At 53.7% G+C, this 23,632-nt stretch overlaps 9 protein-coding genes across 9 annotated transcripts; 6 read left to right on the top strand and 3 right to left on the bottom strand.

The window, feature by feature from the left end:
- Window positions 1-2,185: 2,185 nt before the first annotated feature.
- HMPREF1541_09320 (uncharacterized protein) lies at window positions 2,186-5,488 on the top strand (the record flags this gene model as incomplete). The annotated part of the gene is made up of 3 exons (XM_008713994.1): window positions 2,186-2,529; window positions 2,576-4,085; window positions 4,199-5,488. The coding sequence occupies 3 exons, from the start codon at window positions 2,186-2,188 to the stop codon at window positions 5,486-5,488; spliced, it is 3,144 nt and encodes a 1,047-aa protein (XP_008712216.1).
- A 343-nt stretch (window positions 5,489-5,831) lies between these two features.
- HMPREF1541_09319 (uncharacterized protein) lies at window positions 5,832-6,200 on the top strand (the record flags this gene model as incomplete). Its single annotated transcript, XM_008713993.1, has 1 exon — window positions 5,832-6,200. One exon carries the CDS (start codon window positions 5,832-5,834, stop codon window positions 6,198-6,200), a length of 369 nt encoding a protein of 122 aa, XP_008712215.1.
- A 1,373-nt stretch (window positions 6,201-7,573) lies between these two features.
- On the top strand, window positions 7,574-8,304 carry HMPREF1541_09318 (uncharacterized protein; the record flags this gene model as incomplete). The annotated part of the gene is made up of 3 exons (XM_008713992.1): window positions 7,574-7,687; window positions 7,748-7,977; window positions 8,037-8,304. 3 exons carry the CDS (start codon window positions 7,574-7,576, stop codon window positions 8,302-8,304), a joined length of 612 nt encoding a protein of 203 aa, XP_008712214.1.
- Window positions 8,305-9,730: 1,426 nt separating this feature from the next.
- HMPREF1541_09317 (uncharacterized protein) lies at window positions 9,731-11,660 on the bottom strand (the record flags this gene model as incomplete). Its single annotated transcript, XM_008713991.1, has 2 exons — window positions 9,731-11,537; window positions 11,590-11,660. 2 exons carry the CDS (start codon window positions 11,658-11,660, stop codon window positions 9,731-9,733), a joined length of 1,878 nt encoding a protein of 625 aa, XP_008712213.1.
- A 2,056-nt stretch (window positions 11,661-13,716) lies between these two features.
- On the bottom strand, window positions 13,717-14,019 carry HMPREF1541_09316 (uncharacterized protein; the record flags this gene model as incomplete). The annotated part of the gene is made up of 1 exon (XM_008713990.1): window positions 13,717-14,019. One exon carries the CDS (start codon window positions 14,017-14,019, stop codon window positions 13,717-13,719), a length of 303 nt encoding a protein of 100 aa, XP_008712212.1.
- A 479-nt stretch (window positions 14,020-14,498) lies between these two features.
- HMPREF1541_09315 (YbgI/family dinuclear metal center protein) lies at window positions 14,499-15,770 on the top strand (the record flags this gene model as incomplete). The annotated part of the gene is made up of 1 exon (XM_008713989.1): window positions 14,499-15,770. One exon carries the CDS (start codon window positions 14,499-14,501, stop codon window positions 15,768-15,770), a length of 1,272 nt encoding a protein of 423 aa, XP_008712211.1.
- A 448-nt stretch (window positions 15,771-16,218) lies between these two features.
- On the bottom strand, window positions 16,219-18,452 carry HMPREF1541_09314 (uncharacterized protein; the record flags this gene model as incomplete). Its single annotated transcript, XM_008713988.1, has 2 exons — window positions 16,219-18,197; window positions 18,245-18,452. 2 exons carry the CDS (start codon window positions 18,450-18,452, stop codon window positions 16,219-16,221), a joined length of 2,187 nt encoding a protein of 728 aa, XP_008712210.1.
- A 653-nt stretch (window positions 18,453-19,105) lies between these two features.
- Window positions 19,106-19,699, top strand: HMPREF1541_09313 (uncharacterized protein; the record flags this gene model as incomplete). The annotated part of the gene is made up of 2 exons (XM_008713987.1): window positions 19,106-19,272; window positions 19,324-19,699. 2 exons carry the CDS (start codon window positions 19,106-19,108, stop codon window positions 19,697-19,699), a joined length of 543 nt encoding a protein of 180 aa, XP_008712209.1.
- Window positions 19,700-23,038: 3,339 nt separating this feature from the next.
- HMPREF1541_09312 (uncharacterized protein) lies at window positions 23,039-23,407 on the top strand (the record flags this gene model as incomplete). The annotated part of the gene is made up of 1 exon (XM_008713986.1): window positions 23,039-23,407. The coding sequence occupies one exon, from the start codon at window positions 23,039-23,041 to the stop codon at window positions 23,405-23,407; it is 369 nt and encodes a 122-aa protein (XP_008712208.1).
- Window positions 23,408-23,632: the final 225 nt, after the last annotated feature.

Genomic DNA, 23,632 nt, shown 5'->3' with positions numbered 1-23,632 from the left:
GAAAGCCTCTCCGAAAGCTCGTTTGAAAAGATGGTCCCGTGCCTGCTGTTCCCAGGGCGATCCCCCACCCCCCCTCACATGCTTATCAGTTTCACCATTTCACACATAGACGAACGTTGTATTACACCTCCGACAGCTCCCACTACTACCTTCCAACCTCATCATCCGAAAGTGCCTCGGCCAGAACGATCGCTTCCGACGCCGGATCTACTCCGACACAAAGCATTTACGCGATGTCAGAAGCACTTAGTCCCAGTGACAAGTGGTGGCTGTATTGGGCTATGGTGACAGGCTTGTACTTTTCCCTTTGGCTGATCCTCATCATTAGTTCGACCGTGTCATTCATCATCCGGCGCCGCAAGCGCAGAGAGTACGCCCGTAGCATCGGCCTTGAGGACGTGCCTTCTCACATGAAATTTTTGGAAGAAGGGCAGGAACTTTATGCCGTCTTGGAAGAAGGAAAGAAAAAGAAGTTGGTCCGTATGTTCGTGCCGGTGGGAAGTGGTGGGTGTTATGTGGAACTTGAGAGCGAAAGAAATGACGCTGCTACGTCGTCGATAAGTGAGGCCTGTGAGCAGGGGAGTGATCATAGGGTGAGCCGCTGTGGCTTCGACATTGAGATGGGATGCCAACAGCGCCAGAGCTCGGACTTCGCAGATACGAGGAAGGGAACAGGGCCATGTGTCGACGCTAGGCAGGGGAAGCTTCCACCGTACCACAGCCTTGAGGAACAGTGTCATTAGTTAGAGCGACGGTGCTCAGGAAGGCTATATGCGGGATAGGCGCCGCTCCTGATGGGAAATAGGTTCATTCGTCTTTGCCTTGGACCGACGTCACCGAGAGAGATAGCCGGGCAGATGTTGCTGCCTCTAGATCAGAGTGGGCCGACACTGCTGGACCTTCGTATGTACGGCCTGACAAGTTGATGCTTATCAGGGTTGCGGCTAGGGAGAGGTTTGCATCTAATCTCAGGAGGGCCGGACATGAGATAATAGTTGCCTTGTTTAGATGGTGCCCGACTCAGACTGAAATCGATGACACTAGCTTTTTAGTGATTTCCTTCAACTCGTGCCCTTGACCAGTAATAGTCAGCCTGTCGAGTCGGTGAGCGGTCCAAGGGTCCTTGACAGTGTCTGGGCAGGGGTTCACCGAGTCTTAATATTGTTCGGACTTGCGCAGTGCATATGGTATTCAATGGATACTGAGCTGAGGCTGGTGGACCTGAAGGACCACCAAACCACCACTGGCCGACGAAGTTGATGTACCAAAGAGACAGGGGCCCCAGCTCACCAAGATTAGGGCTATGACGACCAGGACTATAAGAAGTGGTAGGACTAAGGGTCCGGTGAAGTGCAGAAGCTCGTCGATGTCGGAAAGCTTTTCATTCGCCATGGGAAAATTCAGGTCGTGGGCTTGGTGAGTTGAGTGGTGGAAGTGAGGGAGAGGTGAGGTATAGTCAAGTATAGACCCTCCTTGACAGCACTTACCCAGTAGCTCGGGGAGTCTTTGACAAATATAAACAACGATTGCCACCTAGCGTCGCACGATCTATATGTCCACCGAAGTTGACCTCCCATCATCGATAGATCTGAACACGAACTCCATTGTCCAGCTTTGCTTTGTCGAAGAGCGAGCAATTGGAGCAGGACAACAAGAATGCTCTACAGCAATGAGCGATGCACAAGGAGGAGACGGTAACAATGGACGAGGCAGCTAGCTGTGCCTGTCTCACAGCAGCTCATTTAGATCGTCTGCGTCCTATGAGACCAAGCCGTTGCGGATCTCGTAGCCCTGGTAGATCTGGTAGATCTGGGCTGCTGATGCCAAGACTCGCTCATCGCGCGTGAAAAAGTGGAGCCCGGCTCGCCGCGTCCAAACCTCGTTCTCCATTCACTTTACGTGCATCTGGCATTCGGAGACGGACCATTCACTGCATCGTTGTCACTCTTAATGCGCTGCGGGCTAGACTAGTCGCGAATCTACATCATATCTTATCCTGCTATTCCGTACACCGAAACCGCGCGCAACGCCTCTGCGACCACCTTCCTGTCGTCAATTCCTATAGCGCGATCTGCGGAGGGATGCCATACCCTTGATTCGACACTTCTCCACCCCTTCGCTGTTGCTGTAGTGCTCCCAGTGGCCCGTCAATGTAAGTCATCGTTGACGCACGAACCAGTTGAAGATGGCGGATAATGGCAAACCCATGACGGATGCGCCGACAGAAACAAGTCCCGCAAATGCGCCCACCACCCAAGCGCCCGCCGCCGAAGAGCCTGCGACGGGGGAGACTGCCGACGATGAGATCGTCGTGAGCGGCGATCGTCCCGCCACTTCTGGTGTCGTTGACTCGATAGAGGTCGAGACCGGAGGAAAAGATGAAGATGCGCAGGAAGCGTCGGATGCCGAAGGAGAGGAAGACGACATGCAAGCAGACTCGGCTGGCAGGCCGGTTTCCAACGACCTATATAAGGCACTAAAAGCTATCGCCGAGACCTTGTCTGAATTCAAGATCAAGAAAAGTGGCGAGTGAGTACTTCGCTGCTTCCTGAGACCAGATGTTAACGTGCCGCAGGGACTACTACCCTTCTCTCCTCTTCAAGCGAGTGCCCAACAAGCGCAACCTTCCAGACTATTACCAGATCATCAAAGAACCGAGCGCCATCAGTACACTAAAGGGCAAAATCCAACGAAAGTCATATACCGGCGTGCCCGAATTCGTCCGAGACTTTGCCCTCATCGTGCACAATGCCCAGGTTTATAATCGGCCCAACTCGCAGCCAGTCCGGGATGTCCTACAACTTGACGCCGTCTTCAAAGCCGAATTGCAAAAGCTCGTCGAGCAGGGTCTCGTGAAAGAGGAAGATACCAAGTTTCCAGACCTTGGCGAGATCCCTGCCGCCACTCCCGAACCTGATCCTGTCTCCGAGGAGGAAGAGGAAGATGCCGAAGAGGAGGGCGATGAGGATGACGAGGATGAAGATGCGGACGACTCTGACGATGCCGGACGTAAAAAGCGTCGACGCGGCCGTCCCAGTGGTGCTCGAAAGGGCCCAGATGACGACGACAAGGACGACAATCGTAAACGCCGCGGCCGGCCTCCAAAAGTGGACACCCCCATGGAAGCCAGAATAAAATCCGTGATCAAATCCCTGAGAAAGCCCAAGGACGAACAAGGCATGTTCCGTCTCCGACACTTTGAGCGGCTACCCGACCGAGCAGAGTATCCACACTACTATCAAGAGATCAAGGATCCCATCGCCATGGACACTATCAAGAAGAAGGCCAAGCGGAAGAAGTACAACTCGCTTGACCACTTCATGAAGGACGTCGAACTCATGTTCAAGAATGCCATGACGTACAATGTTGATGGTAGCGAGATCTATGAAGACGCCAAGGCCCTCCAAGACGAAGCTCGTCAGTTGGCGGATGTCGAGAAAGCGAAGCCTGACGAAGAGTATCTCCTTGACGATGGCCGGGTACCTCTGCCGAATGGTATCGAGTACAAAGGCGAGACCTGGAAGATCGGTGACTGGATCCACATCCAGAATCCGAACGATGTGACTAAACCCATTGTCGCTCAGATCTACCGGACCTGGCGGGATAGCGAAGGCCAGGAGTGGATCAATGCTTGCTGGTACTATCGTCCTGAGCAGACCGTCCACCAATATGAGAAGCACTTTTATCCTAGTGAAGTTGTGAAGACCGGTCAGTATCGAGATCATCACATCCAAGAGGTCATCGATCGATGCTTCGTCATGTTCTTCACCCGGTATAGTCGCGGCCGACCCCGATCTCTCACTCCTAAGATGGAGGTGTACGTCTGCGAAGCCCGTTATAACGAGGAGAAGCACAAGTTCAACAAGATCAAGACCTGGGCAAGCTGCTTACCCGACGAAGTCCGCGACAAGGACTATGAGATGGACCTCTTTGATGTACCACGGAAGATCAAGAAGGTTGCGAGCCCCATCAAGCATTTGTTGAAAGAAAATGCAAAGGATGATGAGATCCCTACACCACAGTGGGGAAACAAGAATGCGCCGCCCATTGTTGGTGGTGTGCACAAGGGTGCCAGAGATGAGAACGTAAGTTGCCCACTGCGACACGCGGCTCTAGCGCAGGCAGGCAGAACCCTTCAGGCTGCGCCTACCTACAACCTGTCTGCCGTGATGATTTACATCTGCTAATCGATAACTAGCAATCACCACCTCCAGAACCCACTCCTCCACCGCCACCGACTCCGCCGCCGGCGCCCATACGCGCGCCATCTAACAACATGCTACCGAACCAATACCCACAGCAGAATTCGTCGGTCAATCCGAATCAGCCGAACCTGCAACCGCAAATGACGCGACCGACACCATCCATCACGCCGCAACTTCCCACTTACCAGAACTCGTCAGCTTCTCCTGCCAACTCGTATGCTCGTCCGGGCCTGTACCAGCAGCACAGCTCAGGATATCAGAGCCAAGGCACACCGGCTCCTCCACGCCAGGCCTCGCCATATGCAGCTACCCAGCAGTCACAGCCTACTGCGCAATATCAAGGCTCAAATCAAACACCTGGCTTCGCCAATGCAGCTCCAGCTGTTACCTATCCGCCCCGACAGACTATTCAGCAAGTCCAGGCCCAGCAAGCGGCTCAGCAGCAACAACACCAACAGCAGCACCCACAACCCCAAATCCCCCAACCACAGCCAACCTATCCTCAGTATCCTGTAGCTACTCCTCATGAACGCCACCCTGAGGCCTACGTACTTTCTGATGCCGCCAATGCTACTATTCCCAAAGATATTCGCGATCGCTTCCCTCAGGATGACGAGGGCCGAGTCTTGTTCTTCACCCGGCCACCGCTTGATACCCGCCACATGGTCACCGGCAGATCTAAGGGGGAGGAGGACAAGCCACTTGCGCACAGCAAAGAATATCTTGAGGCTCAAGCCGAGCGTGAGCAGGCGATCAAAGACCGCAAGCGTGTCATTCAGGAGTCGCTAGACAAGGGCGCTGTGATCAACGGGGGAGATTACAAGCGCCTCAAACACGGCACTTTTGGCGAGGAACGAGACCCGGACGGACGCATAAAGGCCAATCCTGAGAAAGCTGCCGAAATTCTGCAAGACTATGAGGCTCGGCAAGAGGAGAAGGTGCGCAAAGAGCAACAGCAACTCCTTGATCTGCAGTCAAAAGCCCTCAAGAAGATGCGAAATGGTATGATCCAGGCCACAGTCAACGAGTATCAGATCAAGTACGGCCAAAACGCCCTGCGCTACTTCGAGGAAGATTCTGCTCGCTGGCAAGAGCGCGATCTAACCTGGAAGCAGGAACAGGCGATGCGTGAACAGGACGACAAGCCTCATATGACCAAAGAGGAGAAGATCACGGCCGATAGCAAGCGTATGTTGTCCCAAAACTTTTGGACAGGTCGCTATCCGGATGGCACCGGTCGATTCGAAGACGATTTCGATAATCGCCTGCCTCGCCCTTCATAGCACTCCCAGAGTGCCGGTGGCTGGGGCGGTAGTGACTGCTCTTATTCAGACATTCATTCACACGTAGTGAATGGACAATTCAATTGATGCCTATTTTCCTCGCTGCGCGTCTCATCCTTGACATCTTCTGTCTTGACGTTCTTCATCTTCTCAAACCATCGAGTACTACTGCCATAGGAACAGCGCAGACTTGTACAGCTCTGACGACAAAGACAAAACCTTTCACTCCTCGCACAAGTGAGTACTCCTTGTCACTTTAACACCAGCAGTCACTATGCTAACCCTTCACCGGAGAAAAAGAACCACAAACAAGACCCCCTTTCCTCCAGCAGCATCAGCAACAATGCAGCCTCCTCTCTCGCTCGTCCGCAACATCTTCCGCCGCAACGGCAACGGCAACAGCAACAACGACAAGAAGAAGATCGTCTTCAAGCCCTACGACGTGGGCATCCAGTCGTACACGGCGCGCGGCTCGCTGTGCAACAAGCCGGTGGGCACCGCTGCTCGTGGCGGCGGCGGCGTCGGCATGTGCATCTTCGCGATGCGATTTCAGAGTTTCGCGAAGGGCGAGCTGGTGCAGGAGTGCGTGGGCCGCGAGTGGTGGGTGCGAGTGGGCTTCGGGGGCGTGGGCTCGGCGGTTGTGGCGTCGGGCGTGAAGTGGGAGGAGGTGGGAACGAGGAAGAAGGCGGCGGTGCCCAGTCGTCGGTGGTGATGTCGAGGAAAAGGGGCGGGGACTGACTCTACGTTGTTGCGGCTGGTCCGTCTTCAATGCTTCTGATAGAATTATCAGCTTCTGCAGAATTAGTGTGCAACATATGAATGCTCGCTGTGTCGGAAGGGCGCTGACAAGTGTTGGAGGTGGAGGGGAAAGACGGCCAGAAGGCCATGGAGGACGAAAGGATATTGAAAGGCGATTCGCGGAACGCTGTGCTGCCAGGTGGTGAGGTGGAGAGGATTGTCCGACACGTGGAAGCAGGTAGATGATGTGTAGTGATGCATCAGCTGCAAATTAAGCACGGACGACAGGTGATGGTCTGTCGCAATGTTCTGTGATATCAACCCTGGTGGTAAACACATTCTCGCCCTGGCCGAGTGCAATTATAACACACTGGTCGACCGAGATCACAGCGTACCTTTTCGTTTTTTGCATGTATTGCACCCATGCTTACGATTTGGCTGGGGTTTCCGAGATGGCATGTTGCTCGTCAATTGCTGGCCAGATTTAATGTTGGTAGGCGGGTCACAGACGGTGTCTCAAGGTGGCTTGCCCCGGAGTGCCGCTTCGCATCGCTTCCATGGGTGCAGCTGCGGCTTGCGGTATGCATGCATGGGCGAAAGAGGGGTCTGTCAGTATCATTGCTTTAGTTGTCTGGCTTACTAGATCTGGCAGCTCTGCAGGCAGCATGTATCCTGCAATAAAAACAGCAGTGACTGCTCACTTTACTCGTCGAGATTCATCATCTTCAAGCAAGTCTCTCGGGGACAGGTTTGCAGACTCACCGTGACCTGCGAGAAGTTTCCGGTGACCCACAGTAGATATGGCTGACCCCAGCCTGGCATTGGCACCCTGAGGTCTTGCAATCAATGGCATCGGCCTGCTGCCGCAATGTCAATGTTTCAATCCACCTGTCGATGGTTGCGAGAAACCGGTTGAACGCAAAGCGAGGAAAGCATTGTGTGCCCAGTTGGGATTGGGTTGCCAGGGGATCCGAAACTTCTAAGCGAAGGTACGAGGTGGTCCAAGCTCCCTTCGGAGCTGTTGCACAACAGGAGACCAGGACCTGCCTACATAAACTGGCTCTTCTCCCTCAAGAAACGTCGATCCGACGCGTGTGTGCCTTCTTGGGATTTGATAAACTTCCCGTGATATTCGCCTTGAATAGCGACATCGACTTGACCGATACCGGCAACCCACGGGTGACGTCAGAGGGGTGGTGTACTAGTGCTGAGCTGTTAGCAAACACCCCGCCAAAAAGTGAAGGCGCGAGCGCGTGGAAGGCGCAAGATTCCAAATCATCTCAAAGTGAAGGAACAGAGTGCGCATAAAAGACACGCCGCAGCAGTCTGCGGTTTTTGCCTTTCGCCATGTTCACATCTCTCTCATCACGAACAGCTGCCTCCCTTGTTCAATCCTCCCGCACCCAGCTCCGTCAATTGCCTTCTCGATCCAAATACTTCCATTCTACTCCCGCCAACATGGTAAGTTCCTGCGTATTCGCCTGCAGCCAGGGCCTCACACTCTGACACTGTGCTCCGTAGGTCAAGGTCGGCGACTCCATCCCGAGCATCGAGCTCTTCCGCGCGAACCCTGGTGACAAGGTCAACATTGCCGACGCTACCAAGTCTGGCAAGTCACTCATCATTGGTGTCCCCGCCGCCTACTCTCCCGGCTGCTCAGAGACCCATATTCCTGGCTACCTTGGTCAACCCGAGAAGCTCAAGGAGTACAGCGGTCGCGTCTACATCGTTTCTGTCAACGATGCTTTCGTGTAAGAACCACACCCAGCAGAATACCACATGGACGTGGCTAACATCACCTACCTCGCAGCATGAACGCCTGGGCCAAAACCTTCGAGAACGACCTCAATGTGAAGCTGACTCAGAAGTCTGGCGAGCCAATTGCTTCCTTCCTTGGTGATGCCGACGGCTCCTTCACCAAAGCCCTTGACATCCAGTTCGATGCCAGCCCTCTCCTCGGTAACCATCGTGCCAAGCGCTCTGCGATCCTCGTTGAGGATGGCAAGGTCACCAAGGTTGCGATTGAGCCCGACAACACTGGTATCACCGTCTCCTCGGTCGAGAAGTTCCTTGCCTAGGTCGGCTCCTCGAGCGAGATGTATGCATTGAAAGTGTCTGACAGACACTGCGCGTCAAGACGTGCAACACACGCAGCCTCCTATGCTCTGTTGATGGCGGCGGGATGAGACTTTCTGTTGTTACCCAAAAAGCGATGATAGAATGAGCGAGATGCTGAAATCACCTCTGCCATAGAAGTCAACATCCATACATAGTATCAGACCAGATTGTCGGCAGTGCAACTTCGACTGTAGGTCAGGGCGTGTCAATGAAGAAAAGACCTAATGCAATTTACCATCCTCAGTCATATTCCGAACTATACCCCTGTTCGTCATCACAACCCCGGAGGATCGAAGAATGTGCACAAGTCAACCTCGGGCAGCATGCATTAGCTAATGATTCATCGTCTAGTCTGACCGCAGGAAATCGCGCGGCACCCACGATCGCAAACCTACTCTTCCTCGCAATCATGCTACAAACCCCCTGGACAAACCCGTGTGATATCACCTTCCAGCAGCGCGGAACGGCCAAACCCTACAGGAACTCTCCCAGTGGCCCCCATTCCCGAGCCCTTCTTAAACCCCATTATCCCGTCTCTCGCTGGACCCCCCCAAATGTGAAAGTCACAATTGAATGCGCCCTGCCGCCAAATTATCCGTATAAGAGACCACATGGCACCTAGAATCGCGTTGCCGTCCGCCACACCGCCGCCATCATCAGCGACGTGAGACTTAAAACTGCGTTCTACCCTTCAAGTTTTCGGATTATAGCGAGGGGGAGAGGTACGCCACGACAAGGATAGAGCCAGACAGGACGACTTTGGCTGCCATAATTGACGGATCGACGAATTGACTGATTGACTGACGACGATGATAAAAAGTACTTTCGTTCATTATAGAATCCCGTGAGAGCCACTTGCAGCCAGCTGGTCGGTGGGTGCTTTCTTAATATCTCAAGGCTAAGATAGATAAAAAAGGTAATCCACACAAAATCGTGACTTTGATATTGCGCCAGCAAAGCCCGGCAAAAGTCGTCACACAGTCAAGTCACCTTTGTTGGGCGACGCTGATCGTCCGCATTCCTTGTCGTAACCAGGTACTTTTCGCTGTATCTGTCTCATCAGCACTCCTTTCGTCGGGGTGCTGTCATCCGGCGCTGCTTCCCAGGCCCTTGCTTCTCGCATTGTCGTAAAATCTTGTGGAAAAGAAAAACTGTACATGCCCGTTCGCCCAAGGGCGATCGGCCCTTTTTCAATGCTCATATCCAAGGTCGTAAGGCAACATGGCCCACATCGGCGTGGCGCCTAGCCGAGGAGCTCTTAGCACGGAATCGTCGCTTGTGTCGCGCCTCAACATTGCCAAAGCATCTCGAAAATCCCAGACGGCTTCTGAAATAAATCGGCACAGCGCAAAACAAACACCTTCTAGTTCGCTCCTCGCTGTGCAATCATTGTCTCATAGGGGCCGACATCTGCTGCGGCTGGCCTTGGTGGCCTGGCTGGCCCTGCCAATTGACCCTCTGTCTCTTGTTGCCACTCATGTCGTGCTGACCACCACTCATCTCGGACACTCCTCGTCGATGAGCTCCCTGTGGCGCTTGGGCCATTGCCCTCATGCCGACTGGCGTTTGCGGTCCGTTCTGAGCATAAGCCGCAGCATTTGCGTCCAAATACTGCTGTTGTGGCATGTATGCATTTCCCATCTGAGGGTTTACAGGCGAAACGCCCGAGTATTGGCTTGGCGAATTCCATGTTCCTACGGATGAGCCAGCCGGAGAGGCGGCCGCGGAAGCGTCGTCGCGGACCGATTGAGTCGCAGATGACTGAGCCCCTGATGGCATCACACCTGCGCTCGGAGGAGGTGCCATACCGTCTGGCAGCTTCTTGAGATGCATGAGATGCTTCTCGAGCATCTCGAGGAGGGATTTCCGCGTAAACGGCTTCGGCAATACATCGTCCATGCCGTGTTGGAAATACATCTGGATGTCGTCGGATCGAATGTTCGACGTCATAGCAATTATCGGCGTTCTGTCGAATTGCCGAATGATATGGCAAGCGGATACACCATCCAGATTTGGCATGATGATATCCATCAGAATCATGTCGTATTTCATGCCCTCCTGCATCTTACTGACAGCTTCCAGGCCGTCAAGTGCAGTGTCCACTTGTGCGGCAAAGGAGTAGAGAAATTTGCCTCCAATTTGCCGACAGGTCGGGTCGTCCTCAACAAGTAAAACACGAGGCTGACGAATCCAGCCCGGATCTGTGTAGTTGCTTTTCTTCCTACTATCGGCGAAATGCTGGCGTGGGTCCGCGCTGCTGTGCTCTTTGTTGGGCAGGGAGTAGGGAATGTTGTTGACGTGATCGCCGTACATGGGATCAATACCGTTGTTAGCACCCATCGGATAAACCATCTGCTCCAGCTCGGCCGAGTTCATCTTGGAATAACCCATGCTACCGCTAGAAGTCGCAGAATTAGGTCCTTGCCTATACTGGTTGCCGGGTGCAGGAACTGGGGCGGGAGCCACAGCAGTGTTCAGCTGCTCGAGTCCAGAAACATTGAAAGGGACCTCGTTGTTGAGATCACTGAGTAATTTTGAGGCATGCTGAAGAGGGCTGGCTGGCTCATCTTCGGCGACGGGGAGATTCTGGCTGGTAGGGGTCAGGTTTGTTGGTTGTCCATCAGAAACCGCTGGAGCGAAGAGCGATTTACTGTCCCGACGCTGTTTATCGACGGAGTGGAGGAAGGTCATGACGTCTTGCATCACACGGTCATGGTTCACGACAGTCTTCTGCAATCGGAGAAGCTCTTGGATGAACATCTGGTTATTCACCTGCAGCTGCTGGTTGCTGTGAGCGAGCGACTCAATCTGTTGAGCCTGCGCCGCAATCTGCTGGTTCATCAGGTCGATCTGCTGGATGGGTATCTGTTCTTCATTGAGGTTGGTTGATTTCCTCGGGGCAGGGGCCTTTCTCCGGATGTTGTCCAGGCTATCTTTGTTGTTGGCCTTGAATTCTGGATGCTTGAACTCCCACGCGTTGGGGCCATATTGCGATGTGCCGCCCTCCTCGTTGTTCTGTCGAACTTTGTGAAAGTCATACTTGTTTAGCTGTCGGACGAAAGATGCGAAGTTGGAGTGCTTGAAGTGTTTGGGTAGGATAGATTTGGTGAATTTTTCGTTTTCCAGGACGACAAAGCTATCGCCCTCGTCTCCCCATCGTACCACGGAGGAGTAAGAAGGGTCTTCAAGCATTCTAGATCGCAATCAGCGTGGGCTTGGAGAAGGGCACTTAGAGCCAGACTTACTTGTAGAGCTTGCGAACAAAATCGCTCGAGTTATTAGCGGCAGAAGCGCCGCTCACCGAACCCGAGTCCATGGCGATAGCTGCTTAGTGATGGCTGCTTGTAGTTCGCGTAGGTATAGGTATAGATTGACGCAATAGTGTTTCTGAGACCTGGAATGTCCGAATGCTGGCTGCCGAAGCGGCGTCGTGCGACTAAGGCGGGGTGGTGGTCAGGCAGGTAGCCGATTCAAGAGGGCATGGTTTCGGCTAAGCCAATCGAGCGGTTGAACGTATGCGGAATTCGGGGTTGAGCTTTGACAAGGAATGAGCCTGGGATTGCGACCGGAAGTGGCGGGTTGCAAAAAATAAGAAGTAGTGTATATGTCGAAGCTTACGATGCGATGCGCGATTGTCAAGGTCGGTAGCGACCCTGGACGAGTGATGGGACTTGGAGGCTGAGCTGTGGAGGTGAGTGACGTGCCGATGGTGCAAGCGCGCAAAACCGGCAGGCGTAGCGACTGAGATACAAAGGCGCAGTGGGCGATGGCGATCGGGACAGTGATAAAAAGAGTACTGCGCCTGGGCTTGGGCGTCGTGTGAAGCGTTTGAAGCACGAGGGACGGTGAGGAAGCTTAGAGGGGATGAGGAAATGAAAGAGCGACTCTTAGGACCGGTATCAAAATGGCCAGTACCAGTGCCAGCACCAGCACCAACACCAGTGCCAATGCCAATGCCAATGCTGGCCTGGTCACCACGAATAATTGGAGGTGACAAGCAGCGTGGGCGAACAGGCTTTGGCACACTCAAGCCTAAGCGGGCGTGTGGGCTACCAGGGTCAGCCTGCGAATCGGCGAGCGCCCCCCCAGTCTCAAGCTTTTTACCAGAGGTCAGTTGGTGAGGTTCCGGTTCACCTTGCACCGTACGAATAGCCGCATTGCTCTTCCCAGCCAATCCACCTCTGGTGGTGGAGATGATGTAGGCGGCGGCCTTTTGGCGGATTGTCTCCAGCGGATCTGCTGCTAGACCTTGCCCTGAACAGTACAGATGTGCAACACCAGCATCTCCTCTTCTTTTCACCCAGGGATTGTGGCAAGCTGAGTCGAGATTGGTTGAGCAACGATCGCCTCTGGACTGCTATTACCCGTTTGTCGGTGGTCCAAATCGCTGAAAACCCCTGAGCACCCCTCCGTAGCTCGGATAGCACAGATCTTGCGCGATTTCGGCGACGTACTGTACGATGCAGGACCCGAGAAAAGTAGTTTGCAGGGGTCACCTCAGATCTGTTTGGGGCCACAGGGCAGGCCTAACTGAGCTCTGGTGGCTGCTGGAACGGGGCAAAGGTTTCCCTTTCGGTGCACCTTTTGGGCGACAGCGTCAAGCCACAGCTGCCATGACATGCGCCCCCAGCTCTCTTTCTGTCTGCGGTCTGGACGCCTCTAATCCCGGATCCATTGAGGCCTCGAAACTAGCGGCCACCTCGTGAAACTTTCTCTACCTCTGTTGTGCTGTTGCGTGGAGTCTTCCTTGCCATGCGGGAGAAGGCCGAGCACGGCGCAAGCAGACCCTGACTGGCGTCTCCTAGACCTGTCTGTCCTACTGAACGAACGTCAAACCCGCGGCTTCATGACAGCGGGATCCCTGACCCAGCATACGGGGAACAGCTGCATTCCTCGGGGGCCCACTCTGCAGTGCTGTCAACCAGCGGCGCATTCCGGGGCATCTTGTTTGCGTGCGAGTGCACCCCTGGCGTTCCGCTCGGAAAGTCAGGTAGTCGTATCTCGGGGCGCACCTCCCGGTCAATCTCGCGAGATGCATTTATATGCTATTCTTTCATTGGACCAACGATAAAAAGAAAATCGGACAATGTTATCGCGGGTAGCTCTTGTACGGAATGTAACTAACAGTACTTGGTATCATCGCAGCCTCTTGGACCTAGTTCAAAGTCCGCAACCGGAACGCTTCGCGGCTTCATCAGCCCGGGGCCGACGCGAAATCGCTGGACGGAATCGTACTGTGCCCCCAGCTTACCGTGTCTCTGCTCGGCTTTGAGTCTGCACTGCTCGCGTGCTTAATGCAAGTTGGCAGTCCATGCGTCGGGTCCAGCGCGCATTCCGAGCAATGGCTCGCAACAACATCCTCCAGCCGACATTCACCTTGATTGCTCCTTCTCCCACTGCTCCGGTGTAAGGCATTTCGGCGTCCAAGCGTGTATGGCCGCAATCTCGGCCTTCAATGCGGCGTTGACCATACGATGTCTCTGAAGCAAGCTCTTCTTCTCGAAGTCTGGTGAAACAATGATAGCATTGAATGCCTGGCCACATCCGCCGGACATGTCCTCAATCGAAATGTGCTGAATATTCATCTTGGACTTGAGTGCTTCCGTCAGAGAGTCAGGTGTGACGCCTGAATCCACTGCAGTGGCAGCAGCTTGTGTGTCTGTTTCGGCAGCCATGGGGCTTGACTTTAGGCGCGCAGTGTGGGAGAGTGGTCGGCGAACCGCAGTCGTTGACCGAGCTGTAAATCTTGACGCCGCGGGGACTGAGGCGCGGAAAATTGTAGGTCTGGCAAGGCGCGCAAGCTGGCACGGTATCCGGAAGGGCATGAAGAGCGAGGTACTGACTTCACAGTAGAGCTAGGTCCCGTTCACGGTTGTTGGCGAAGTGCAGTAAAATGTTTAGAAATCGCAGCGGCTCTGCGGAAATGGAGACGATCTCGAGAAATCTCGAGCTACGTCATTGGTCGTTGGGCTACAGATTCTAAACAGCTTCACGCGCATCAAGCCGCGTTTTGTGGATGGTCGTAGCATACGCCTACGCGCTTATAAGCTCAGCCCGAAGCTGGCGAACCTCGTCCAGTGCCTTCATGTTGCGTCGCGTATTGACGACAGCACCCTCCTGTACACGCGTTTTCGGCAGATCCAGCCTGCACACCATGGCCTCGCCGTTCACAAAAGCCGTAGTCTCGTCAATGCGGACACTCTATCCGGAGTGCCTAGCAGACAAATCCTTTGACAATACGGGGCTGCTCCTTGAAGCCCCATTCCTTCGCGAACGTCGAAATCGCAACTCCGTCCTACTCACCATCGACCTTACCAAGGCTGTAGCAGAAGAAGCAATACAAAACAAGCACTCAGTCGTGGTTGCCTACCATCCCATAATATTCCGTGGTCTCAAGTCTATAACCCTTGGCGATACCCAACAACACACGCTCCTCCGTCTTGCCGCCCACGGCATCTCTGTCTACTCTCCACACACGGCAGTGGATATCGTTCCTGGTGGCATGGGAGACTGGCTCTGCGACGTTGTAACTGGCAAGATCGACCCACGTACTGCAGAGAACTACACCGCGGGTAGCTCGCCCTCTTCTATTACTGATCGCTCAACCTCAGCCTCAGAGTCTTCACCACCCGTCAATGCATCCAACGCTAGCAACGACCAGCCCGCAGACCCTTCAACGCCTAAACCGAAGACCAAACGCCCTACTAACCCACACCGCGCCTACAGTAAGCCGACATATCCACGGCCAACCGCTGCTTTCCATAGCAATGTTCTGTCGCACAAGCGCAGCGTTATCACACCGTCTCCCTCAGCCGCCCTAAGTGCCGCTAATGCCCTGACTGATAGCGACACCTACACGTCAGAGAATACTGGGTCTGGACGCATTCTCACCTTCGACACGCCGCAACCCCTTACGATACTCATCACGCGCATAGCCCACGCCATTGGTCTTCCCAAGGGCTTCCCTGTCGCAATCCCTCAGTCGTCGCTGGTCGAAGACATCCTCGTGCGCACGGTCGGCATCTGCCCCGGTAGCGGCGCCTCGGTCATCTCACGTGCCTCCTCACCGCCAGATCTGATCTTCACTGGAGAGATGTCACATCACGAGGCGCTGGCGGTCACGGAGAGAGGCGGATGCGTCGTCAGTCTATTCCACAGCAATAGCGAGAGGGGCTACCTGTGGGGAGTGTTCCGGGACCGGCTAGAGCAGCATCTGAACGGCGAATGGGAGCAGACAAGAAAACAGTGGAAGAAAGAAGGGGGCAGTTGGGAGGACGGGATCGAAGAGATCCTTGAGGACGAGAGCGTAGAGGTGGTTGTCTCCGAACGGGACCGTGATCCGTACGGCATCGTGGTGCTGGAGGAGAGCGAAGTCCAGGGCATTACTCTAGGGGTGGGAACCGAATCAGAGGACGATGATAGATAGCGGGACCGAGGAGTAAAGAGAGGGACTTCTTGGATCACAGAACGAAAATAGGACTGCGACGCTGGGGTAGATGCTCGAACCGTTGCTTTCAGCGTTGGCGATATTGCGCGTGGACTTGGTTTGAGTTGAGATACCCTCTCCATTCGGCGGATACGCTGACGGTAGCTTGTCACGTTCGCTTTGCATCAACATACTTGAAGGCAAATTTCGACGACAACAGTATCGCAGCGAAGGCATTAGAAGATAGAAATGGTATGTTCATTCAGGTGCCATGCCCTCGTAATCATACACTACATTTACAGCCCCAGCATGGCCTGGTTCCAGCTTCAAGTTCTCCAGCCCAGTCCAGGCACGACGAACGCCGTGCTATGCAATGCCGCTCAATGCTAACCATGTCCATCCGATATCAATGCACCCAATGGCTCGCAGCCGTCATCCAGCCAGCACATCACAGCGCGACGCCCTCGCGCATGACGCCCAGCCCCCGAGCACCCAGGCCCCTGAGGCCCTTCAAGGACTCCCAGTCGCGCACCTCGTACCACCCGCCGCCGTCCTTAATCTCCTCGTCCAGCTCGGCCAGGTAGTCGACGATGCCCTCGGCCTTCCGCGGCCCGACCCCGTGCAGCTTTTTGATCTGTGCGACGTCGCGGCTGTTGATGATGGAGAGGATATGCTTCGTACGAGGCGTGAGTACAACATCGCTACGCGCGGCATGCGCTGTGATTGGGGGTGCATCGGACGCTAGAGGGTCGGGGGACGAGGTGTGCTGTCGAGGCGGGCGGCGCGCGGGAGGGGCATGTTTACGTCCCCTCGGCCTCGCTCGGGGGCCAGAGGCGTCCGAGGCATCAGATGCATAAGCATCGTTGCTGCCGTTCTCATCGACGTAGCTTTCGTCTGCATCCACGTCCCTGCCTCTGTTGGTCGGCTGCTCCTGCTCGAGATCCCGCTTCGCCTCAATCTTCTCTTTCAGACGCTCAATCTTGCGGTCCAGCTTCTCATTGCCCTCGAAATAAGGCTTGGCCAAGTTATACATTCTTAGTGCGCTCACATCCTCGCCCCTGGCCTGGTGCTGTTTAGCCATGAAGAGGTAACTAAGGCCCTCGGCTCGCTCGCCCTCCTGTCCTTCGAGCCGCTTCTCAATCTCGTCCAGACGCTTCTGTACCTCGGCAGAAATAGTCTGCTGCGGTGCAGCATTGGTTCCCAGAGCGCGGTTGGCGAGCATCTCGGAGACTTTTCGTTCGACAATGGATTCAATAGAGGCTTCTGTAACGGATGGGCCGGACGGGTTCGTAGGATTACGGGGGCGCATATGTGTCGTGCCAGGGTTGGGGCGGCTGCTCTTCGCGGGCCGTGTACAAAGCATAGAGGTATCCGCCGTGCGTTTCAATGGTGAGGTTTTGTGACCAGTACCGCTGGAATGGCGTGCGTTGTTGGCTTTAGAGCGGTCCGAGTACACGGAGAAGGCTTTGAGAGGCTTGTCCTTGGCGGGATCGCGTGGTGCATTGAGATTCACATTCACCACGTGAGTGAGCGAACGAAGGGGCTGTCGCTGGATGTTGGGGCCGGCAACGGCGACACCAGCGGCTTTAACAGGTGGACCTTTGAATATAGGCTCGTTCTCGACTTCCTTAACCTCGATCTTCTTGGTGCGATTGGCGAAATTGAGGGAGCTAAGCGTGTCCAGATGGAACGACTTGGTTGAGGCCAAGTTCAAAATCATGATTGTGATCCCGTTGTTCTGCCCGAGCGACAATATTCTTGTCATCTTTGACTCGCGGAAAGGAATCCGTGGGTGGTGTTTGGAGATGGCCTCAACGCATTGAGCCAGGACGAAGAGCGACTTGTTGATGGAAGCGGACTCGACCATACGTTCCTTACCATTACCAGTTCGGCGATTGTCTTCGGAGCCTGCAAGGTCGATACAGGACGCCGTGCTCACTCTCGTTTCGGTCGGGCTTTTGATGGTGACTTTGACGCAAAGAATGGCGTGGCTCCTCGAAGAGTGGGCATTAAGCTTGGTCGCGCCAGTACTTCGATTGGCATTTGCCTTGTCGTAGAGGAGTTCGAAGTCCTTCAGACAGCTGCAGGGCTCTTCACTAAGGCCAACAACAACCGTCTTCCCACCTTCCGCTTCGCGAATCGGCAGGCCAGTCGCCGTGCGTGACTCAGGACTCTGGAAAAGATCGAAGACCCGGTCATTATAGATTTCATAGTAGCTCATGGAGACCTCCACAGTGGTAGCTCCGTCGTTGTTCTTCTCGATAGCCTTACTCTTTCGGTATATGTTGCTGAGAAGCCGTGGTATCAGGCCTCGATCGGTTAATGACTTCCCCCCACGCATGGTATGCGTTTTGCCCGTGCCTGTGGAGCCATACGCGAATATCGTCACATCGAGACCTTGGAACAGATGTTTGATGGCGGGTGAGACTGTTCGCATTAGCATAAGACGAACAGCATTGCGCCCGATGATATACCTTCAGCTTCGAAGATCTGCTGCTGGGTTGAGTCCTGGCCGTAGACACTGTTGAATTGAAAGCTGTATTCTTCGGCGAAGTTCTTCGGATTGGGAATCTTGACGATCGAGGTTTTGTCGTCGGCGCCGCCATGTGCAGAAAGGACTTCATCGACAGTACGCTCGGTCTTGAGCAGTGGGCGGATCCGGGCCACCACTCGTACACTCATGGTTGCGATATCATGCGACGGGTATTAACAGCTATCTTCAACAACTTCGAAGCTCTGTCCAGTCGCGGTGAACGCAGTGCTTGCGAGGACGGGCGGGCTGAATCGATCTGGCAGGGATGTCCAGCACGCGGTGTGCGGGAGCCATGGTTGCGAGGGGCAACCGGCAGTCCGTCACTTTTGGCAAGGCCATCAGCAAGGTGGAGCAGAAATAAGGCCTTGATTCAGCATATTCATCAACAAGACAACATCAAGATTGCCTGTATCTTATGAAGATACTCTCATTTACTTGCGCTTCACTTAACCCAATCTACATCGACTGAATACCGTCCACCAGCTGCCACGCTGGCTACCGCCTATTCGAGACCACGCAAGCTACCGCCAAGCTACTCCACCTGGATCTGACCGCTCGACCATCTGCGACTCGCTGCCCTGCGCTGTTGGGTATACCTTGCCGGCAGAGCTTTTGCTGGTATACATAAAGTATCTGGGACGGACCATGCTTCTGCCGCCACCTGTATAGCATACCCAGACATCCTTGCGGCCCGCCGGCACCAGCCCGCTATATTGCGCAACGAGAACCCCTCCTCCAACCCCCGACACTCGTCGCGACACCTCGCGCAGCCGCGCTATCAATACAGTATACACTACAAAACATGTCCGGGACAGAGATTGTGGTCCGCGAGTCCCACCGGCGGTACCACTGGCCCGAACTCCAACTTAACCTATGGATCTTCGTTGTCCTGGCTGGTGCCGCCACGGTACTAGGCATCAATGCCTGGTTTATCGTGGTCCAACAACAGATGGACATAGGCATACCATGGTGGGCTTTCCATGAATCTGGCTATCTGACGACATACTGACTTCCAGACAGGCTCTTCACGTTCGCCATCGTCACTGCTTCGCTTACGATATTGTTTCTACTCATCATCTTGGTCCTTGCCTCTAGGCGGATGCTCATTCCGGGCGGCATTCTGCTGGGCGCTTTCATCCTATTTGTACTATGGCTGACGGTCCTGATCGAGACAGCTATACAATTATTCGGTCCTTCGGGTAACGTTAACTCGAACTGCAACACCTATGTTACTGGCCGGCCGTACACAGGCGTATCTGTCGAGACACTGGCTTGGTTGACCCAGAGCAATATCTGCGCGTGTTGGAAAGCTTCCTTTGCTTGGTCCATCGTGCTTGCGGTGCTGTTCTTCTGGATGATTGTGCTTGCCTGGCAGGTTCAGCGAGACAACTACTAAGCGATTCGTCCCTTATTAATTGTTTGTTTCCGAGCGAGAGCGCTTCTGTACACCCGGAAAGGATTCTTCGATATCAATATGAGCACCTACGTACACGACTTATGCGGTTAATGACAAGATCAGATTTCAACTGCGTCGTCAAGAGCAGATGCTGACATGCCCATGTTTTTAGCTATTTATACACACCTTCCCGTCTACAATCTTATATGCTTGTTCAAATGCCAACGCTGTTTCAACATCACTAGAGATGTCAACTGGAATCTGATCATTAGCATGCTCAAGTCTTTCGTCAGTATGAAGCACTCTGTGTGACATATCGTGTCTCGTGAAAGCCCGAAAGCTATAGTTGGCCCTAGACCACTTGTGGGTATCCGGCTTCAGATGGTGTACATGTCCTTTCACGTGGACGACCCCCTACACATATATTAGTGTGTTCTGCCCACAGATTCACACAGCATAATCGAATCGATAGTACGCTTTTGATCAGTTGCTGCTAGTTGACGCATCGGAAGATCAGGGTCAGCTAAGCATCGCTTGTTTGACTTGAGCATAGAGAGTGTAGAAGCCTTGCGTGGCGGAAATATCAGTAGATAGTCAAGCTCACGTCGTACAAAGACCGCAGGATTACTGGGGAAGAATGTGGTCGACTTCGTGTAGGAAGATTCTCGCAATCTACCCGGACAGGCAGTAAAAGGCTTGGCGTGGAGATTGCACTCCTTGTACCATTCAGAAAATCGAAATGCCACTATCAGGACACACCAGTGCATTATTCTATTGCAGAATCAACATGGACGACCAGCACAGCTTTGGCCTGCTACGCACAGCGCAGAGTGTAGCGCGATGGTGTATGATAAGACTTCCTAACAGGCATTGGAACTCAGGCTTAATGCAGACAAGTTCTTACTAAGTCATTTGCTTGCGCTCAACTAAGGAGCAAAATCAAATTGATGGTCACAGACTCCCGATCAGTACTCTGCTCCAAGCCCGACATATCCCATGCTCGCAACATCATTTCCGAGTCCCACGTTGCCTTTCCCTCTGGTGTAGCATTGATAGGATTTTGGGCCCATGATGCGGCCTGAGCTGTCCTTGAATCCGTGTTCCACCCACCATCCCACTTCCAGCGCAGCCATACCTGGTGGTTGTAGAACTACAGAACCGGTTTCGGCGCGTTTCTCGTCCAACCTGGGGTACTGGCAATCCGCCCTTTTGAACAGTATACAATTGACGTCCTTACCAGGCCAGTAACCGGATCTCGCGTTGCCGTTGGCATGGGGGTAATCGAGGTTAAAGCATGGACCTGTCCCCGAGGGTTTGCCGGCCAGCACATCCCCGTGTTGCCAACACTTGCTATCGAAATTTTTCCATTGACCGTCCTTGATCTCGCCGCCTGAACGTATGCAAAACCCGAGCGCCTTCCCCTCTTTATCCTGCGGCTTCCCGTTAGCTGGGTTGAGCTTAGCATCCTCTGGCAGTTTCCAATCGGTTGGGGTGTAAATTACTTCGCCGCGCTTCGCAAGAGAATAAGATGAAATGTCTGGCCGCGCTTGTGTCAGCGAGGCAAGTAGCGTAAAGCACCATATGAGTTTGTGTAGCGTCATGTTCTTTTTGCGGTAGAATAGAGCCTGCGCGAAAACATTTCATCGGGAACTTATGTACTGCTCGAGCGCCACCTTCGCACAATGCCAGCATACGACAATGCAGCTTTGAGTTCGTACAAAGACCCAGAACTCTCATTCGTTCGAGCTATTCTAGCTTCCACCGCACCCCACTCGAACAAAAGGGAAAGGACCATGTAGTATCAAAGAAAGAGCCAAGACCCTCACAGAGGTTTTGATCTGACAGTAATGTGTCTAATGCATATCAGAAAACATCTGGGTACGTCGAGATTTTATCTTTGGAACGGAACGAGGTCGCAATGTCCCGAGCGAGGGGCACGGGGTTTGTATTTCTACTCCATGGGCGCCGAGGCTTCCACGGCCTCGTATTGGCAATAGCTGATGGATCGGTTGTGCTCACCTTCCAAGACACGACCAGCTTTTAGCACATGGCTAGTGGGAGACTGCAGGGAAATTGTGGAAGCGCTTACTTTCGCCGGGTCCAATGCCGTAGAGTATGCTGAAAGTGGAAACGCCGGGACAGAAAACCCGTCCGCCTTGTAAGGCAAAACGCCAAGCCTGGCGGCCACCCCACCTCAGCTCAGGTTTGCCCCTACCATAGTAATATCTCATTTTGATGTATTAATATGATTATGTTCGAGTTCTAGTCAACGGCAGCCCCGGAAACACGCCTGCTGGCTCTGTTTCGGGAGCCTCGGGTCATGATTTCTCACCATATATCTAGCAGGTCCGAATCCTCCTCCTATCCTAAATTCCTGCGATTCAAGAGTGGTCAGTTACTCTCAAATACTTAAGGGACTGCGGTGTGAATATGATAGAACCATTCGGGCTCTCGACTACTGAGAGACAATCTCAATAGTCGAAATCTTTTTGGGGAGGGGTCAGTTCGATTCGATATTATTCTCAGTGGTGCGCACTTCCGCTTATCTGCTGTTGCCTGAGCAAAGTTCGTTCGCGCTCTTGACGCGTGACTTGATAGAATGGACAGGTTTCGTGTACCTCGACATATAAAACGTGCTCAACGCCTCGGTGCGATACCACTCCCTTCCTGAGACGATCGCGACAATGTGTTCTAGACCGCTTCTAAGCCGTTGCTGAATATAGCTGCAGCTCGTAACTCCTCGATTCTTGCATTTTTACCCTTAGAGTTGGTCGCTGACCACTTCAGCCTTCCGTATCAAGCTCTACGGTACTCGCTGGAATTTGGCAGGGGAAAGGTCCACTAGCAGCGATCAGAACCGAGTACAACAACGCGGTCAAGGTCTCGATCAACCCTTTGGTTGACTTAAGCGACAAGACTCTCAGACTCTACAGGGGCTCTTTAGAAATTTGATGGCATAGGAGCGTATTCTGACTTCTGTCTATCTAGCTCCCATCGCAGCAAAGGGAGAAGCCTACCCAACCCTTCGACACCGATGGCATTAGCTCTGTCAATGGCTGTGTCATTACGTTCATACTGCGTAACGGTATGCGCGTTGCATAAAAGAGCACCTAGGCTCGCGCCAAAAAAGCCTTTGTGCAAATAAGTCTTTCATCCGACAAAGCTGGGGTGGTTTGTACAGTTGTAGCACAAAGCCGTTGCTGAACAAGGGATTTACGATGAGCCACCAGCCATGCCCCTGTTGGGTAATAAAGATCGATGCTGCACGACGAACGTGCGAGAGATTCCGCAGCTCCCCAGTCTCAGACTACGCACCAAGAATTCTATCTTTGCAAAGACATGACCCAGCAATTCGCACGGTCAGCCGTTGGAGGCCTCGACATGAACGCCCCCGGCCACGCCAACATTGTCGCCCTGGTCGGCATTATAGCCGCCTTCACAATTCTGCTGACCATCATCATCACCGTGACTGGACGCTGGCGCATGCGTCGCGGCGAGCGCCTGAAGAGGGAACGAGAGGCTCTCAAAGGTGAGGAGGCTGGACTGTTCCAGATGAAGCCGTGTCCTGACCTTGTCAGGCCAAAGTCTGTGGTGTTGGCGCCTGTCCGTCCAGTTGTGGGCGTACAGCAGTGGATGCAATTCTTCTATTCGGCTCATGCCCGTGCACAGGGTGCATGGGCTGGTCAGACCAAGGTAACTTCCACTTGATGAAGTTATTGCTGTTGTAAAGCAATCGTCAATGATAGTGCCTTACATACCGAAGTTTCCTTTTTCGGTGAGTCTGTCTTGAAACGTTCAGCTTCCTTCTGTCCCTAGGCCTACGTTCCTACACAGTAGATGTGCAGATCGAGTGAGCGCGATTGAACATAGTGCAGACACTTGTAGCATATGTGGCTAAAGCTGAAAGCCAATCGTATGCTGATATCATTGTCC

The sequence above is a fragment of the Cyphellophora europaea genome (genome assembly GCF_000365145.1).
Source record: "Cyphellophora europaea CBS 101466 unplaced genomic scaffold supercont1.10, whole genome shotgun sequence".
Lineage (NCBI taxonomy): Eukaryota > Fungi > Ascomycota > Eurotiomycetes > Chaetothyriales > Cyphellophoraceae > Cyphellophora > Cyphellophora europaea.
Note: the sequence above shows the minus strand (reverse complement) of the source record. Positions and strands in the feature narration are given on the sequence as shown.